Source organism: Bubalus bubalis, chromosome 1 (assembly GCF_019923935.1).
Source record: "Bubalus bubalis isolate 160015118507 breed Murrah chromosome 1, NDDB_SH_1, whole genome shotgun sequence".
Taxonomy (NCBI): Eukaryota; Metazoa; Chordata; class Mammalia; order Artiodactyla; family Bovidae; genus Bubalus; species Bubalus bubalis.
Genome location: NC_059157.1, coordinates 171049182 through 171067966, shown reverse-complemented (window position 1 = coordinate 171067966; position 18785 = coordinate 171049182). Strand labels below are relative to the sequence as shown.

At 42.7% G+C, this 18785-nt stretch overlaps 1 protein-coding gene, 1 non-coding gene and 1 pseudogene across 2 annotated transcripts in view; 1 reads left to right on the top strand and 2 right to left on the bottom strand.

Annotated features, from left to right (window-relative positions):
- The window catches only part of PCOLCE2 (procollagen C-endopeptidase enhancer 2), a 92428-nt gene extending 78296 nt beyond the window's left edge, over positions 1–14132 (bottom strand). Inside the window, exons 1-2 of the mRNA XM_006078003.4 lie at positions 13769–14132; positions 12663–12771 (exon numbers count right to left, since the gene is read on the bottom strand). Coding sequence (XP_006078065.1) covers positions 12663–12771; positions 13769–13851 — 192 coding nt within the window. The 5' untranslated portion in view covers positions 13852–14132. The remainder of the gene's footprint in view (positions 1–12662; positions 12772–13768) is intronic.
- On the bottom strand, positions 5651–5723 carry TRNAG-CCC. The gene has a single exon. It is a non-coding gene; the product is annotated as a tRNA-Gly (tRNA).
- LOC102398042 lies at positions 13850–18152 on the top strand (annotated as a pseudogene).
- Positions 18153–18785: the final 633 nt, after the last annotated feature.

Sequence of the window (18785 nt, the reverse complement as noted above, 5' to 3'; positions counted from 1 at the left end):
AAATAATATTAAGTCAAGCACTGGGTTAAATTACTACTCAGGCAGCTGAAATAATGAAGCCTAGTCCAACCAATGTATATGTACATTAAGACAAACCCCACAGTTAAGACTGGAATTTAAATCTCTATTTAACTCTAAATCCTACATGTAGTTTAAAGCCAGGAAATATTTGTTGAAGGCCAAAATTCCATTCCCCTATCTGTCCTGCTGTGGTTATGCCAGGCAAATAATAATTACAGTAATTTTAGAACTCTTTGCTATAGCCTTCAGTATAATTAAGGGACTTAAATGTTGAGTTCCTGTCTAAATTCCCTATTTGTTTTCTCAAATTATATACCTAGTGCTAATCTTAATAAATAATCACTATATGTATCAATTTCCATGAAATTCCATGTCCCACCCCTGCTTTATTTTCATGAAGCCATATGAAGGTTATGGGGATGATGTACATCCCAATCAAAATTTCAGTCTATCATTTCTTTAAACTAAATGTGAATGCCATTTAAATTTAATCAGGATTTTGGAGGATGTATTCCGTATGATGACTTTAACACACATTAGTAACAAAATCCCCCCATGGTTCGGGAATGCCTATACATCATTGTTTGTTAGGCATACTTAGAAATATGAAGGCATGTGTTGTGACATAGCCCTGTGCTGTCAAACAAAGGGCATATAACAATTTCTCAAGTCTCAGAGCAGCACAGAGGTAAAATGAGTCATGGCATCTTTTACTCTTTGCATGAGGTAAGAACTATTTTCATTTAAATCATCTAAAACCTTCAATAATTTTTAAAATCTCATAAGCCTTATTCCACATTATCAATATTTAAAACTATACTTACAGTGAGCAGCATAATTATTTACACAACAGAATTGCTATTGATTTTCTATTTTAAGGTGTTTATTTCTAAAAAATTTTATCCATTTATTTATTTTTGGCTGCACTGGGTTTTTGTTGCTGCATGAAGGCTTTCTCTAGCTGCAGCAAGCAGGGGCTACTCATTGTGGTGACTTCTCTTATTGTGAAGCACCGGTTCTAGGGCTCATGGGCTTCAATCGTTGCAGTTCACAGGCTCTAGGGCTCGGGCTCAGCTGTTGTGCATGGACTTAGTTGCCCTGCAGCATGTGGGATCTTCCCGGATCAAGGACTGAACTGGTGTCCCCTGCATTGGCAAGTGGACCAGTGGAGCATCACGGAAGTCCTTGATTTTCCCAACTATTTTCTGTTGTTGTTTAGTTGCTAAGTCATGTTTGACTCATGTTTGGCAATTCCATGGACTGCAGTGCACCAGGCTCCTCTGTCCATGGGATCTCCCAGGCAAGAATAGTGGAGTGGGTTGCCATTTCCTTCCCCAGATCTTCCCAACCCAGGGATCGAACCCGGGTCTCCTGCTTTGGCAGGTGGATTCTTTATCACTGAGCCACCAGGGAACCCTAACTACTCCCTACCAGATTATAAACTCCCTAAGGATAGAAACTAGGTCTTCCCCTTTTACTCCCAGGACCCCACCCAATGCTCAGTACATAGTAGATGCTCAACAAGCATTGAATGAATGTTTGTTTATTTGTTATAGAAGGGCATAAGTGTGCATTTGTATCACCAAGTTAGAAATGTGCTAGTCTTTTCATGCCATTTTCAGGGATATTTGTAAAGATAGAAATGCGTTAGACCTCAGTTTCACCATTTGTGAAATGGACATAACATGTATCCATTGACATCACAGAATAGGATGCAGATGAAATAACTACATGTTATTATTTTAGATCTGTGACCTACATAATAACTAGTATATTTAATTGCTGTTGAACAGAAAAAAGGTAGTTATCAAATTGACAGTACGTATATTACTTGGGGAACCTGAAGATCTACATATGACGATGCCTTTTTTCTTCTGTATGAATCAGCTAAACAAGGAAAATTTTGCCACATACTTTCAGCTTAAATGGGACTGACTCTATTCATTGCTGTAATTCTCCCATTTCTGGCATAGGTCTGTGACTTTCTGATCGGCCCACATTACTTACTTCAGAGTTAAAGGAACCTCCAGTACCAAATTTTAAACTGCTCAAATGTTAGCTGGTTTTTTTCCCAAGCCAGATTTCTGCCAAAAATAATAACTGAAACCTTCAATAATCTGCTCTCTAATTTCAGTGCCTTTAAAAAAAATTGGAAATGAAGAGATATAAATCATAAATAAATACTTTGCAATTTCAATGATGATTTATAACAATAGGACCACATACATGAATTATCTCATTTTTAAAAACTGTTTTGTTAATGATGCCCACTTTTAAATGTAAGGACAAAATAATTTTCACTGACATCTGCATACCAACTGCTATTTATTTAGATAATAACAGCAATTCAGATGGAATACTTAGTTTTAACGTCAGGAACCAATTTAAAAGAAAGATTTCTACATACCTAGTAGAGGAGAGTTCCCAGAAGGTTCTAGGCTTCAAGTTTCCTCTAATTTGCATAGCGGCTATAAACAAAGGTTCAGCTGGTTCCACTTAGCTGGCCATGCCACATGCAGCCCAAGTCAGACTCTGAAGAGAATTGCTTTCGCAAGGTGTTATTTTGCTACCTATGTATGGTCTTCTTATTTTAAAAAATTGTTTCAAATCATCACTATGAATTTCTAGTTCTACTGTGAGACTGAATAATGAACAAGTTATGGATGAGACCGTCAAGGTTTAGAAGCATTGGTGATGTGGCAAGTTAGCAATGAATTTATCAGGAAACCATTAATAGAATGGTGATCTTTGTGCCTCTGGAATCAAGAAGTCAAGGTGCCTATTGGGCTTTACCTCCCTTCCCACTCAGAGCCTGGGAAACACGTCATCCCAAGCTGCCCAGCCCGCCGTGCTCACATCTCCCACGTATTCATCTGTGTGTCTCCAGCACCTAGAACCATGCCTAGGGGGCTCTTCGTACACGTGCCTTGCCAATGTAGCAGTAAGCCATATCCCACTGGCTGTGCTCTTGTTGACAATGGTCCACTCTTCCTGACTTTTGGGCGGGGGGGATCTCTGGCAGGACGGTCTCCAGCACAGTCCTGGCCCTCTGGGCATATGTGCCCAGCACAAGGACCACTGTAACAGAGAGGTCCAGGTGGTGACATGTCAGTAAGTGGAGCTTCCCTTCGTGTTGCCAGGTTTGATACAGGTGCAGTTACTATTAACAGTTCTTATCCTTCAATCACTTTGGATGACTTTTGCCTCAACCCAGTCATGTCCTTCCAAGCCTGTTTAGAAGACCAGCCACCAGTTTCTAAAAATTAGACATCCTTCAGCTGTCAAATCATACTTAACTCCTGACCACCCCTATGTATGCAGGCTTAGTATGTTATGCAGACACTCCCTAGGTCACAGTAGGGAACATCAACTCATAAAGGAAACTAAGAAACCCTTAACCCCATCACTGATAACAAAATATTTTAAAATTTCTTAATCCTCAAATTCTCTTATTTGATCTCTTTTTTAGAACACACTCAGGAAAATTGATTTGAACATTTTTTAGAACACAGTCAGCAAAATTAATTAGTAAAACCTAATACCAACTCATCTCACACGCTAGTAAAGTGATGCTTAAAATTCTCCAAGCTAGGCTTCAGCAATACATGAACCGTAAACTTCCAGATGTTCAAGCTGGTTTTAGAAAAGGCAGAGGCACCAAATTGCCAACATCCGCTGGATCATGGAAAAAGCAAGAGAGTTCCAGAAAAACATCTATTTCTGCTTTATTGACTATGCCAAAGCCTTTGACTGTGTGGATCACAATAAACTGTGGAAAATTCTGAAAGGAATGGGAATCCCAGAGCACCTGACCTGCCTCTTGAGAAACCTGTATGCAGGTCAGGAGGCAACAGTTAGAACTGGACATGGAACAACAGACTGGTTCCAAATAGGAAAAGGAGTTCGTCAAGGCTGTATATTGTCACCCTGCTTATTTAACTTATACACAGAGTACATCATGAGAAATGCTGGGCTGGATGAAGCACAAGGTGGAATCAAGATTGCCAGGAGAAATATCAATAACCTCAGATATGCAGATGACACCACCTACAGATGACATCACCTCTTGGTGAAAGTGAAAGAGGAGAGTGAAAAAGTTGCCTTAAAGCTCAACATTCAGAAAACTAAGATCATGGCATCCAGTCCCATCACTTCATGGCAAATAGATGTAGAAACAGTGGAAACAGTGTCAGACTTTATTTTTCTGGGCTCCAAAATCACTGCAGATGGTGATTGCAGCCATGAAATCAAAAGACGCTTACTCCTTGGAAGGAAAGTTACGACAAACCTAGATAGCATATTGAAAAGCAGAGACATTACTTTGTCAACAAAGTTTCGTCTAGTCAGGCTATGGTTTTTCCAATGGTCATGTATGGATGTGAGAGTTGGACTATAAAGAAAGCTGATCGCTGAAGTATTGATGCTTTTGAACTGTGGTGTTGGAGAAGACTCTTGAGAGTCCCTTGGACTGCAAGGAGATCCAACCAGTCCATCCTAAAGGAGATCAATCCTGAGGGTTCATTGGAAGGACTGATGTTGAAGCTGAATCTCCAATCCTTTGGCCACCTGATGGGAAGAGCTGACTCATTTGAAAAGACCCTGATGCTGGGAAAGATTGAGGGCAGGGGGAGAAGGGGATGACAGAGAATAAGATGGTTGGATGGCATCACTGACTCAATGGACATGGGTTTGGGTGGACTCCGCGGGTTGGTGATGGACAGGGAGGCCTGGCGTGCTGCGGTTCATGGAGTCGCAAAGAGTCGGACACGACTGAGCGACTGAACTGAACTGAATACTAACCTCACTGCATACGACAGGCTCTAGGTTTATCCGCACCACTACGACTGACTCAATTTCTTTCCTTTTTAAGGCTCAGTAATATTCCTGTGTGTGTGTGTATATATATATATATATATACACACACACACTACATCTTCTTTATCCATTCATCAATGGACATCTAGGTTGCTTCCATGTCCTGGATATTGTAAATAGTGCTGCAGTGAACATTAGAGCACATGTGTCTTTTTGAGTTATGAGGGTCATACTGCATATATATGAAATCTAGAAAAACAGTATGGATCAACCTGTCTGCAGGGCAGGAATGCAGACGCACACTTAGATAATGGTCATGTGGACACAGCAAGGGAGGGAGACAGTGGGAAAAACTGAGAGTAGCACTGACATGTATACACTACCACGCGTAACACAGGTATCTAGCAGGAAGCTTCTGTGCAGAGCAGGGAGCATAGCTCAGTGCTCTGTGATGACCTAGAAGGGTGGGAAGTCGGTGCGGGGGGGTTGGAAGGGAGGTCTAAGAGGGTGGGGATATAGCTCATTCACTTGCTATACAGCAGAAATGAACACAATGTTGTAAAGGAACTACATTCCAATTAAAAAAAAAAACAAAACCTTGAACGTTATCTACAACAGCACCGTCCAAAAGAACTTTTTGTGATGATGGACATATTCATATTAAATACTGTCTAATACGGTGACTGCCATCTACATGTGGCCACTGAGCATTTGAAATATGACCGAGGAACTGGATTTTTTAAAAGCTTTTTTTGGCCATGCTGGGTCTTAGTTGTGGCATGCAGGATCTTTTGTTCTGGCATCTGGGACCTAGTTCCCTGACCAGGTATCGAACCTGGATCCCCTGCATTGGGAGTGCAGAGTCTTAGCCACTGGACCACCAGAGAAGTTCCAAAGAACTGGATTTAAAATGTGTAACTTAAATTTAATTAAGTTTAAATTTAAATAGCCAATGTTGATTGTACATTTAGACAGTGCAGTTGTCCACAGAATAGCAATGAATTCTTTTAAGTACTATAATTTAAGGACAAATCTAAATTTCCACTCTGCAAATTGAACTTCCATATCAGAAAGTCCAATACAAATGGCTAGAAAGTTTGCTTGTGACCACTAACTAGCCTTCACCTTTCTCAAAGTATACAGACATTAACATCAGACTTCCCCAACCCCCCAGTGATAAGACACAGTTTGAGGACAAGGATTTGATGGTGAAAGCCACCCTGCTGGGACACATCTCCAGTCTAGAAGAATGGACTGGGAGGCAGATGAGGGTGAGAGGTGGGATATTTCTAGCTATGGGAACTTGAGTTTGAGGGCTACTCTGAGACTCTTCCATCTTGAGGGGTCTCTATGATACTGAGTCACCAGTGGGAACTCCTCAGTTTACTGACTGCAGGAGCTGGAAGGTAGACTGGATCCACTGGCTTTCCGAAAGCTTTTAATAAACTGCCTTGTTTGAGGCTATACCAGAACACAGCCCTATCTGGAGCAGGTGACAAGGAAGGGTCCAGAGAGAGCCTGGAGGATCGGGCCTCTTGGCTGGTACCACTCCACCCTTGCTGCATTCAGAACCTCTAAGACAACTGCTTTAGGCAGAAGGCTCCATATTTCTTTATCTCCTTGGTAACTACCCTGTCCATTCTACCACCTTCTCGCTCCTGGAGACCACAGAGCTTCCTAAATGGTCTCCTGGCTTTTACTCTTAGCTCCCTACAACTCGTCTTCCACACAGCAGCCAGAATCATCTTTTCAAATCAAATCATCTCTGGACTTCCCTGACAGTCCAGGGGTTAATTAAGATTTTGCCTTCCAATTCAGGTGTGCGAGTTCAATCCCTGGTTAGGGAGCTGAGATCCCACATACCTGAAGGATAAAAGACCAAAACATAAAACAGAAATGATATTATAACAAATTTAATAAAGACTTTAAAAATGGTCCACATCAAAGAAAAAAATCTTAAAAAAAAAAAATCAGATCATTTGACTCCTCTGCAAGATTCCCTGGTAGCTTCCTACTCAAAAAATTCAACCTCTTCACCATGGCCTGCAAGGCCCTGCTCACCTTTTTGACTTCTTCTCTGATCATCCCCTTTGCTCATTCTGTTCCCAGCCACACTGATCTCCTGGCTGTTCTTCAGACAAGTCAAGCTTCTTTGAATCTCAGGGCCTTTGTTCCGATGCTTGCTGTTTCTTCTGCCTAAAATGCTCTTCCCCAGACCTTCACATGGCTGGCTCCTTATCACTCAGGCCTCAGTTCAAATGTCACCTCCTCAGAGTGGCCTTTCCTGATCACCTCATTCATTGCTCCTGCTATTCCACCGCTAAATTATGTCTGTTTAGTTGTTTCACAAATTTCCTGAGGAATATTAACATATTATAAAACTCACCCATTTTAAGTGCACTTTTAGTGAAAATACCAAGTTGTACAGCCACCACCATAGGTCAATTTTAGACTATTTCCACCTTCTTGAGATCCCTCGTGACCATTAACTGTTAATCCCCATACCTACCTGTCCCCTGCCACAGGCAAGCACTAATCGATAATACTCTGTCTCTACGGATTTGCCTTTTCTGAATATTTCATGTAAATGAATTATACAATTATTATCTAATACTCCACTGCTCTGTTTTATTTTAATTATTCTTTTCTTTTGACTGTGCCATGCAGCTTGCAGAATCTTATTTCCCTGACCAGGGACTGAACCTGCATCCTCGGCAATGGAAGTACAGCATCCTAACCACTGAGCCACGAGGAAATTCCCTTATTTTATTTTGAAAATATTTTTGATCTTGGTAAAATATACATAACATAAAATGCACCCATTTCCGCCATTATTGTAAGTGTATAGGTCAGTAGCATTAAGTGCACTCACATTGTGGTGCGCCCATCACCAACACGCAACTCCAGAACCTTCTCATCCCTCCCAACTGAACCTCTATATCCATTAAATACTAACTCCTTTCCTCTACTCCCCAGCCTGAGAAGACTACCATTCTACTTCCTTTCTCTGATTCTGACTACTCTTGGTGCCCCCATGTTAAAAGAATCATACAATATTTGTCCTTTTGTGACTGGCTTATTTCACTTAGCATAATGTCTTCAAGGTTTATCCATGTTGTAGCAGGTGTCAGAATTTCTTTAATAGTTAGAGCTGAATAATATTCCTCTGTATACCGCATTTTGTTTGTCCATTCATCTGTAGATAGATACCTGGGTTGCTTCTACCTTTTGGCTATTGTGAATAACGTGGCCAAGAACATGGACATATAAATATCTGTTCAAATTCCAGCTTTCACTTCTTTTCGGTATACACCCTGATGTGGAATTTCTGGGTAATATGATAATTCTATGCTTAATTTCTTGAGAAAGTGTCCCATTGTTTTCCACAGCAGCTGCATAATTTTACATTCCTACCAGCAATGCACAAGGGTTCCAATGTCTCCGCTTCTTTGTCAACACTTGTTATTTTCTATTTTTTATAATAGCCATCCTAATGGGTGTGAAGTAGTAGCCACTTTATTTTTATAATTCACTCATCATTACTTATTTACGTATTTAAATAAGAAATATTTAAATATTTTCTTATTTACTTGTTTGTTTAAACATTAATTCCCTCATCTCTCCAAACTAGGATGCTAGCTGCATGAGGGCAAGGAGCTTGTTCACCATAACTCCAGTGGTATCCAAGACCGAACACATTTGTTGAATGAATAATAGACCTTAGGGCTACAAGCTTCTACAAACTGTAGCCCAACCATAGTTCTCTTTCTATTATCAACCCAGGGACACACAGAAGCTGCTAAGTAGTTTCATTTGTGTCCGACTCTGTGTGACCCCATAGACACCAGCCCACCAGGCTCCCCCATCCCTGGGATTCTCCAGGCAAGAACACTGGAGTGGGTTACCATTTCCTTCTCCAATGCATGAGAGTGAAAAGTGAAAGTGAAGTCGCTCAGTTATGTCCGACTCTTAGCGACCCCATGAACTGCAGCCTACCAGGCTCCTCCCTCTATGGGATTTTCCAGGCAAGAGTACTGGAGTGGGTTGTCATTGCCTTCTCCCACACAGAAGCTAGGGAGTTTCTTTTAGCTACTCTGACACACCAGAGGACCATTAGAAAGAACTGTAAAGATTTTTACCAATGATGCAGTTCTTTTCCTTGTGAAATATGAAGAAAAGAAGATACCGTCAAACTATAACCTTGAGAGCATCCACAGCTTTTGTGAACATTCTGCTGAGGGTACAATTATAACCAGGAGAATGTGCTGGGCTCCTCTGGAAGCTCTTGGTCCTATTCACATGCAAACATACAAGAGGCAGCTGCTTGAAATAGAATCAACCAGCTAAGAGTGAAAACTATAAAGCTTTTCACTAGAAAAACAAATTGTGCCGTCCTTTCTTGTACATTACCTATGCTTTCTAAAAATATATTTTTTTTCTAAAAAGGCTGGCATTTGTTACTCAACTTTTGAACATTAGTTCGGGCAGCCTAGGCAAACCACAAATAAATATGTCACAGAGACTGCCTGTCGTCTGCTTGTTTTCCCTTCTTTCCACAGGTGATAGAAGATGTTTATTCAAAAGAAGACTTCTGGATTTTAGCGGAGCACACAGATTCCTGACAAGAAGCCTTCATTTCAGGGCTTCCTTGAAGCTAGTAAGGGCCATGTAATTAGTAACCGGCAAATGTGATGTGAACAGCGAGGTGCACGAAATTCTGCACAATGTCCTTAAAGGGAGGATCTGTACCCTTCTTCTCTTCCTTTTTGCTGGCTAGACCATGTACCTACCTGATGGCTGGAACTTGAGCACACATCTGAATGGATACTGAGTTACTAATGATTTGAAGCAGCCACACCAATTCTGGATTGTCTACCTCCAGATCCCTTCACGTAAGAGAGAACCAAGCTTCTGGTTTTGTTGTTGCTCTAATTGCTAAGTTGTGTCCGACTCTTTGCAACCCCATGGACTGTAGCACGCCAGGCTCCTCTGTCCACCGGATTTCCCAGACAAGAATACTGGTGTGGGTTGCCATTCCCTTCTCCAGGGGATCTTCCCAACCAAAGGATCGAACCTGCGTCTCCTGCATTGACAGGCAGATTCTTTACCACTGAGCCACCAGGGAAACCCAAGCTTCTGGTTGAGCTACTGTTACTTTGGATCCCTTTAACTGGGAGCTGACCTAGTCCTAACTCACATAGAATCTCCCCAAGAAGATTATAGGAGAACTGAAGTACAAAAATTTCCTAAAGGTACGTGACAACATTGATTGTTCCATCAAAGATGAGCTGCTTTAAGCTGATGCCAAGCCCAGCTAAGCCAATATACTAAGTGGGTGGCAGTGATCTGCCACATTGCCTGTGGGTCAGAAGGAAAGATGAGTCAATACCAGCAACAAAGGGTAACAGTGTTGGCTAATATTTAGTGAGCACTTATTATATCCCAGGCACTCAGCCCAAGAGCTTTATATGTACCATCTCATGTTGTCTTTACAACAATCCTGAGGTTTAAAGAAGATAAATCCATCACACAGCTTATGAGTGAAGAAATGTGAGCCCACCTACCTCACCTTTGCATTGTATCCATATGCAGCATCCATTAATACTTCCCTCCCCCATACATAAGAATGGGGTAGTCAGGGCTCTCTAGAGCACTCTAGTTTGTCAAGGAGAACTTTCACTGGACACCCTCCTCTGTCCCGCCAACACTAACAATGCCCCTAACACCCAAAACACTGGGCTAACCATGGAGTCTACTTGTCAGGCACAAGATGCCTCTCAGTCCCTAATTTCCTTGGATCATTTTTAACTCATAGCCATTTACTTACAACTGAAACACAACTATAACATGAAAACCAAGTTACATGTTTATTTCAGAGCCTTATTTCACATTTATGCTAATATCAATATTTCGAGGGGATTCCCTGGTGGTTCAGCAGTAAAGAATCTACCTGCAATGCAAGAGACCCGAGCTTCATCACTCGGTCAGGAAGACCCCTGGAGGAGGGCATGGCAATTGACTCCAGTATTCTTGCTGGAGAATCCCCATGGACAGAGGAGCCTGGCAGGGCTACAATTGAGTCGGACACAACTGAAGCAACTGAGCATGAACATTTATACCCCTGCTCTGGGAACATTTATACCCCTGCTCTGAGGAAACTCAGTTTCCTCATCTATAATATGGGAATAATAGTACTTTCTCACAGTGATTTCAAAGATTCGGTAAAATTATGCCTGTTAACTTCTGGCACACAGTGCTCAACAAGAGGTATCTACTTAAAAAAATCATAATTCATGGCTGACATTGAATGAAGCTTTTAGTGAACTAATATGTTCAATTATTAAACAACTTCCCTAAAATGAAAAAATACAGAAGATAACAGTCACTACTGTGCTGACTGGAAAGATGACTTGGTCTAGTTGACTAAATCCAGACTTATTTTTTTTAAGCTGCTGCTGCTAAGTCGCTTCAGTCATGTCCAACTCTGTGTGACCCCATAGACGGCAGCCCACCAAGCTCCCCTGTCCCTGGGATTCTCCAGGCAAGAACACTGGAGTGGGTTGCCATTTCCTTCTCCCATGCATGAAAGTGAAAAGTGAAAGTGAAGTCGCTCAGTCGTGCCCGACTCTTAGCAACCCCATGGACTGCAGCCCACCAGGCTCCTCCGTCCATGGGATTTTCTAGGCAAGAGTACTGGAGTGGGGTGCCATCGCCTTCTCTTTTTTAAGCTAGCTGTCTTTAAATCTGACTTCTTATCTTGACTTAACTTAATCTATGCTATTACTAACCAGCCTGGGCATTCTGTTAGTTTTTGTTTGACATTTAGGCATTTCCCCCCCCGGAAAGTGAAAGTAAAAGTTGTTCAGTCCTGTCTGACTTTTTTCGACCCCATGGACTACAGAATTATTCATGCCAGAATACTGGAGTGGGTAGCCGTTCCCTTCTCCAGGGAATCTTCCCAACCCCGGGATCGAACCCTGGTTTCCCACATTGCAGGCACATTCTTTACCAGCTGAGCCATAAGGGAAGCCCTTTTCCCCACTAAGTTATTATTATTCTCTATTTTTAGATTGCCTTTAATGGTGGTTTTTAAAAAATATCCATTGCCCCCAAATGCAGTTCTGAGAACAATCATTTAATTTTTTTAATATTTATTTATTTGTCTATACCAGGTCTCAGCTGCAGCATGCAGGATCTTGTGTTGTGGGATCCTTTTTAGCTGCAGCATGCTAACTTCTAGTTGAAGTATGTGGAACTTGCCCCACCAGGGCTCAAACCCTTGCCCTCTGCATTGGAAGCTCAGAGTCTTAGCCACTAGACCACGAGGGAAGTCCCTTTAGGGTGGTTTTAAGTCAGAGACATTAATAGGATGTTTTTTTTTTTCTTTTTCTTTTGCCTAACCGCCCTCCAATGGATATAAAGTAGTCAGAGGTGAGTACTACCTTTGATTTTCTATCCACCACTGGGAGACATTTATGAAAGGCACAAGCAATAAATAGCTCCTAAAAGTCTTTACAAGGGGCCTTTGCTTGAAAATAGCCTTCATTCTGAACCCATGAAATTCAGCTGAGTCCAACTGGGTTTTCAGAAAACACATCTGCTTTAAGAATTTATCCCTCCAAGCATTATCTCGAGCCCTTTCTAATTGTTAATGCAGGACACCATCAGTTCTATTAAAAATCTCCCAAATAGTTGAGGCAAAGCCAACATTTCACTATTTCAGACATTTACCCCCAACCCAAATTCTGTCACCAGAAGAAAAAAGCAGCAGCTCTTCCAGTTTTCAGTATTCATTTTTCGAGAATAATCTTTTAACAACTGCTTACTGTGATTTTCCAGGTACATTTGCTATTGGGAGGGTACACTCCAGGAAAACCTTCGCTGCCAATAAATCCAGACTCTCCGGTAAGAATGCCGCCACATGTGAAAACAGGTCTGGGAAAATAAGAGAGGAAAAGAAATCTGAAACAGAGCCTAACAATTCACTGTCAATTTCAGAAAGATGTAGTTTATTAATAGGGATAAAATGAATACTATTAAGTGCCTGCATCATATAGAGAATTTGAAATACTTATTAGCTCTTAGAATATTTAAATTATAGCCTAATAAAACATTCAGTCCAGCTACAATGATCTCCACCGTAGTAACACTATAATAACAAGATCAATCTACCGATCTATCCATCCATCCATCCACCATCCATATGCAATCAAGTCCATATCAAGTGATAAGATGTCACTGGAAAATGGTAAATAGAAAATGTAACTGGGGGGAGTGAGAGAGAAGGGGTGAGAGCTAGGCTCTATGAAGTGCATGGTTTTAAAGATAGACAAGTAATTAGTTAATGTGGAAAAGTTTTAATTTCCTAGATGAAGAGAGATGCCTAATTCTCCCTGTTTTGGAAAACAGCTGGCCATTGGCAGAGCCTCCCACTGAAAAGGGATGTTGATGGTGATGGAGGTGGAAAAGGAGATGCCAAAGTTGGCCATAGGACGAGTCCCCAGCCCAGGTCCTGGAGCCATCCGGCAGCTCAGAGGTTGAAGAGTTAACTTTCCGAGAGCTGCTCCAGGGCGCCGGGCAACTCGGGCTTTTCCGTAGGCTTAAGCCTCTGGGCAAAGCGTCTCCAGGGAAGAAAACAGAAGTAAACCAAAGTTCACATATTTGGGCCCCAGTGCTTCTTTGCACCCGCATAAAGCTGCGGGCAGAGGAGACCCAGGGCAGGTTAAGCCCCTACCACGTGGTGGCTGGCCAGCTGCAGGGCCGTCCAGCGGGCGAAACTGGGGGCGCAGGAGGGAGCCCCGACGACGGGCGCCGTCCCGTGTCCCGGTGGCGCGTGGGTCCCCCGGCGCCCCAAAGCGGACTCGGTAAAGTAAAGCAGCGGGCGAGGGGCAGGGAGGGAGAAGGGGAGGAGTGCGGTTGGGGGTCGCATTACCTCTCGGAGAGCTGCGGCCGCGAGTGCTGGGCGGCGGCGACCAGCAGCAGGCAGAGCGGGGCCCAGGCGCCCGCGCCCCTCATGGCTGGTGAAGACGCTCGGGGCTCGCCCCACCCCGGCGCGCACACCGGAGCACCGCGCGCTCCGCACCCGCCCGGGCTCCCGCCCCGGCGCGCCCCGCACCCCGGCTTCTCCCGCTCGCTCGCACGCGCCGCCGCAGGGTAGCCCAGGTAGCTGGGTGTGCGCGGCAGGCGGGGCCGGGCCGCTTTTCTAGAGGCGATTACGGTGCAGTCTGCTTCGCCGCTGGATGTCCCCTGAGGAGTTGCTCTGGCAGCCACAGGCCACTGCTGAATATCCCGTTTGTTCTCCAGCGGCGAGAGGGGGCGGCTCCCAGGCTGGAGCCTCCTCCTCCCTTGGGGCGGGCGGGCGGGCGGCTCCTCGCTGGCACCCCGAGACCCGCAGTCCTGGTCACATCCCGCCGGCAGGGGCGGTGAGGAGAAGGATGAAAGAGAACCCCCTGCCAAGTGGTACCCAAATGGGACTTGGTGCCTTGATCCACAGATGATGGGGGGTGGTGTGGCCTTGGTTTGTTTAGGGGGTGTTTTTCTCTAGTTGCTTTTAAATAAAAAGTATTGGCGCTTGCTGGTTGCTGGAAAACGTAGGGTTCCTCCTTCAAGCACCCAGCTCCAAGGACAGAAAGGGGAAATAAAAGAGGGATTCTATCATATTTTTAACTCCTATCCTAATTCTCTTACTTTAAGCAAACACGGACCTACACACACACACACCCCTCTATACACACGTACAGTGTCAGTAGATTCTTTTATGTATTTACTGGTGTGTGAGAATAGGGAGATAGTTTCTATTGGGAGAGGGATTAGGAGTTAGAAACAAGTTTTCAGCCATGCGATTTGTGACCGAATTATCATTATTGTGCCAAATATAAGACAAAATCCGGATCATCAGTTCTCACTATCCCCTGTTATGTTTTGAAAATAGTATTTCTTTGCTGGCATCTCTCTCTTTTTAAAAAGATATTTTCCAACAATGTCTTTTTCTGCAGTATTAATTACTTTTTACAGAGAATTTGTTTTTCTAAGAACAATTGCAGTCTTATGGAGTCAAGACTAATTTTAAATATTTATTTTGCTAAGTGCTTCTCAATAACCATAGAGTAGTAAAAGAAAAACAAGAACAGAATGGATTCACTGAGGTTTTTCAATGACCAGGTCCCCACAAAAGGGATATAGCTGAATTTACATGCCTCCTTTTAGATGTTCCTCCTACATTATTTTCACCATTCTAAGCAGAATAATAATAATAAGCATTAAGATAGTACTTACCAAGACTTCATTTCTAATAATGAACCTACAGTGTTAAGAACCTACAGTGTTAAGAACATAAATACTCCTGGCAAGGAAATAAACAAAAGTTGACTACATAGAATAATCTTATTTTTAGAAAAGTGGATTCCAGGAGTCAATAGTAGGAACCAGAATTTCCCTGTGGGGTTTAGATTTTCTTACTATTTTTGAAAACGTGAAGGAAAAATACACCAAGAACTACAACTTTTAAAAAATTTTCTAAAGGCACCACACCCTGTGAGACATTAAAAAATGAAAAAAAGGATTACAGAATTTGGCAAACAACATTACATCCTGAAACCTACACCCTCAACCCAATAAAATTGTTTTAAAACAGCAAATAGGAAAATAAATGATTGTTTATTTTGCACATGTTTCAAGAGTATGCTGTCCAATAGCATATGTGTTTTAGATGATATTTTATTGAAAAGTCAGAGTTTTAAATTATAGAGTGAAAATATTACTCAACTCACTTTCTGGTAATGATTTGAAGTGATCATAGCCAGAAAATACTTCATTCTTAGGACTAAGCTAAGTTTTCAAAATTTTAAATTAAAAAAGTATTAAACATGACTAAGTGGATAGATAACTGTTTGAACATAAGTACACAACAACTCTTTTCTTAATTTGTGTTTATATAATGACTGTGTTTATTACTGTGTTTATATCCTCACTAAAAAAGTTAGAGTTTCAGCACTGATAGTTCTATTATTGTTGAGATATGTAAAAAGACATGGATGTTACCATATGATTTTAGAAATTTACTAAGACCTTATTATTTGCTGTTAGAAATAAATATTTAACTTCGAATTACAATTCTGACCAAAATTATAAACCTTTAATGTCCTGAGAAGTTTAATGTGTTAAAATTGAGACAGACCCAAGTGGACTCTGAAGGTTCATGTAAGAACCTTCAGTGAGACTGATTTTTGGACTTTAGAGATGCAGTGTTGCTATGATGGTAGGTAGCCACAGAATTCCAGGCACTAGGAAAGGGTAAAGGTGGAGGGGACCAAACCCTGTGGATGCAGAGTGGTAGGTGAGGTGATCCTTGTTGTTCAAAGTGTATATTACCCAGCCTTTGCAGTAAACCAAATTGCACAGAGACTCAAAGTCATAAGAGTATGAGGATATTCACCAGTGGACTAACCACTAACAAAATCAGACCACACTCAAATGTATTTTGCTGCATAATATCAGCAACTGTGTGTACATAATATCAACACCTGTGTGTACATTTTGAAGAAAGTAGAGAAAACCACTAGACCATTCAGGTATGACCTAAATGAAATCCCTTATGACTATACAGTGGAAGTGAGAAATAGATTTAAGGGACTAAATCCGATAGACAGAGTGCCTGATGAACTATGGACGGAGGTTCGTGACATTGTAGAGGAGACATGAATCAAGACCATCCCCATGGAAAAGAAATGCGAAAAAGCAAAATGGCTGTCTGAGAAGGCCTTACAAATAGCTGTGAAAAGAAGGGAAGTGAAAAGCAAAGGAGAAAAGGAAAGATATACCCATTTGAATGCAGAGTTCCAAAGAATAGCAAGGAGAGATAAGAAAGCCTTCCTCAGTGACCAGTGCAAAGAAATAGAGGAAAACAATAGAATGGGAAAGACTAGAGATCTCTTCAAGAAAATTAGAGACACCAAGGGAACATTTCATGCACAGATGGGCTCAATAAAGGACAGAAATGATAGCGACCTAACAGAAGCAGAAGATATTAAGAAGAGGTGGCAAGAATACACAGAAGAACTGTACAAAAAAGATCTTCACGACCCAGATAATCACGATGGTGTGATCACTCACCTAGAGCCAGACATCCTGGAATGTGAAGTCAAGAGGGCCTTAGGAAGCATCACTACAAACAAAGCTAATGGAAGTGATGGAATTCCAGTTGAGCTATTTCAAATCCCGAAGGATGACGCTGTGAAAGTGCTGCACTCAATATGCCAGCAAATTTGGAAAGCTCAGCAGTGGCCACAGGACTGGAAAAGGTCAGTTTTCATTCCAATCTCAAAGAAAGGCAATGCCAAAGAATGCTGAAACTACCGCACAATTGTACTCATCTCACACGCTAGTAAGGTAATGCTTAAAATTCTCCAAGCCAGAAGTGTGCTCTGCGGCCCCGCAGATCTGTCTCTTGCTTCAATAGTGCTTGGACGGAACAGACACAGGGACGCCCCTTGCTCCAGCCTCCGACCACCCTCCAACCTTTTTTCCAGTTGCAACCTCTGGAGTCAGCCACCCAGCTGTCCACGATCACCAGGACCAGCCAACATTTTTTAACTCATTATTACCGACCAGATTATTACCGAATCTGAGCTCCCAGATTCGTCAGAATTATTCTACAGAGGTGGAGGCCGCCGTCAACCGCCTGGTTAACATGCAACTGCGGGCCTCCTACGCCTACCTCTCTCTGGGCTTCTATTTCGACCGCGACGATGTGGCCCTGGAGGGTGTGGGTCACTTTTTTCGCGAATTGGCCAAGGAGAAGCGCGAGGGCGCGGAGCGTCTCTTGAAATAGCAAAACCAGCGTGGCGGCCACACCCTCTTCCTGGACGTGCAAAAGCCAGCTCAAGATGAGTGGGGTAAAACCCAGGACGCTCTGGAAGCCGCCCTTCTCGTAGAGAAGAACCTGAATCAAGCCCTGTTGGATCTGCATGGCCTGGCTTCTGCCCGCGGAGACCCCCACATCTGTGACTTCCTGGAGAACCACTTCCTAGATGAGGAAGTGAAACTCATCAAGAAGATGGGTGACCACCTGACCAACCTCCTCAGGCTGGCTGGTCTCCAAGCTGTGTTGGGCGAGTATCTCTTCGAAAGGCTCACCCTCAAGCACGACTAGGAGCTTCTGGAGACCAGTGGCCATTGAAGAACCCACCAACATCAGGGCTGCCTGAAGCCCCTCTCTGCAGCTACTAGGCAGCTTTTTAACACCCTGGAGCCCTCTCTCAAGCCTTGGACCAAATGGAAACAATAAAGCTTTTTGAAGCATTAAAAAAAAAAAAAAATTCTCCAAGCCAGGCTTCAGCAATATGTGAACCGTGAACTTCCAGATGTTCAAGCTGGCTTTAGGAAAGGCAGAGGAACCAGAGATCAAATTGCCAACATCCTCTGGATCATCGAAAAAGCGAGCGTTCCAGAAATACATCTATTTCTGCTTTATTGACTGTGCCAAAGCCTTTGACTGTCTGGATCACAATAAACTGTGGAAAATTCTTCAAGAGATGGGAATCCCAGACCACCTGACCTGCCTCTTGAGAAACCTATATTGAGGTCAGGAAGCAACAGTTAGAACTGGACATGGAACAACAGACTGATTCCAAATTGGGAAAGGAGTATGTCAAGGCTGTATATTATCACCCTACTTATTTAACTTATATGCAGAGTACATCTTGAGAAACACTGGGCTGGATGAAGCACAAGCTGGAATCAAGATTGCCAGGAGAAATATCAATAACTGCAGATATGCAGATGACACCACCCTTATGGCAGAAAGTGAAGAAGAACTAAAGAGCCTCTTGATGAAAGTGAAGGAGGAGAGTGAAAAAGTTGGCTTAAAGCTCAACATTCAGAAAACAAAGATCATGGCATCCAGTCCCATCACTTCATGGCAAATAGATGGGGAAACAGTGGAAACAATG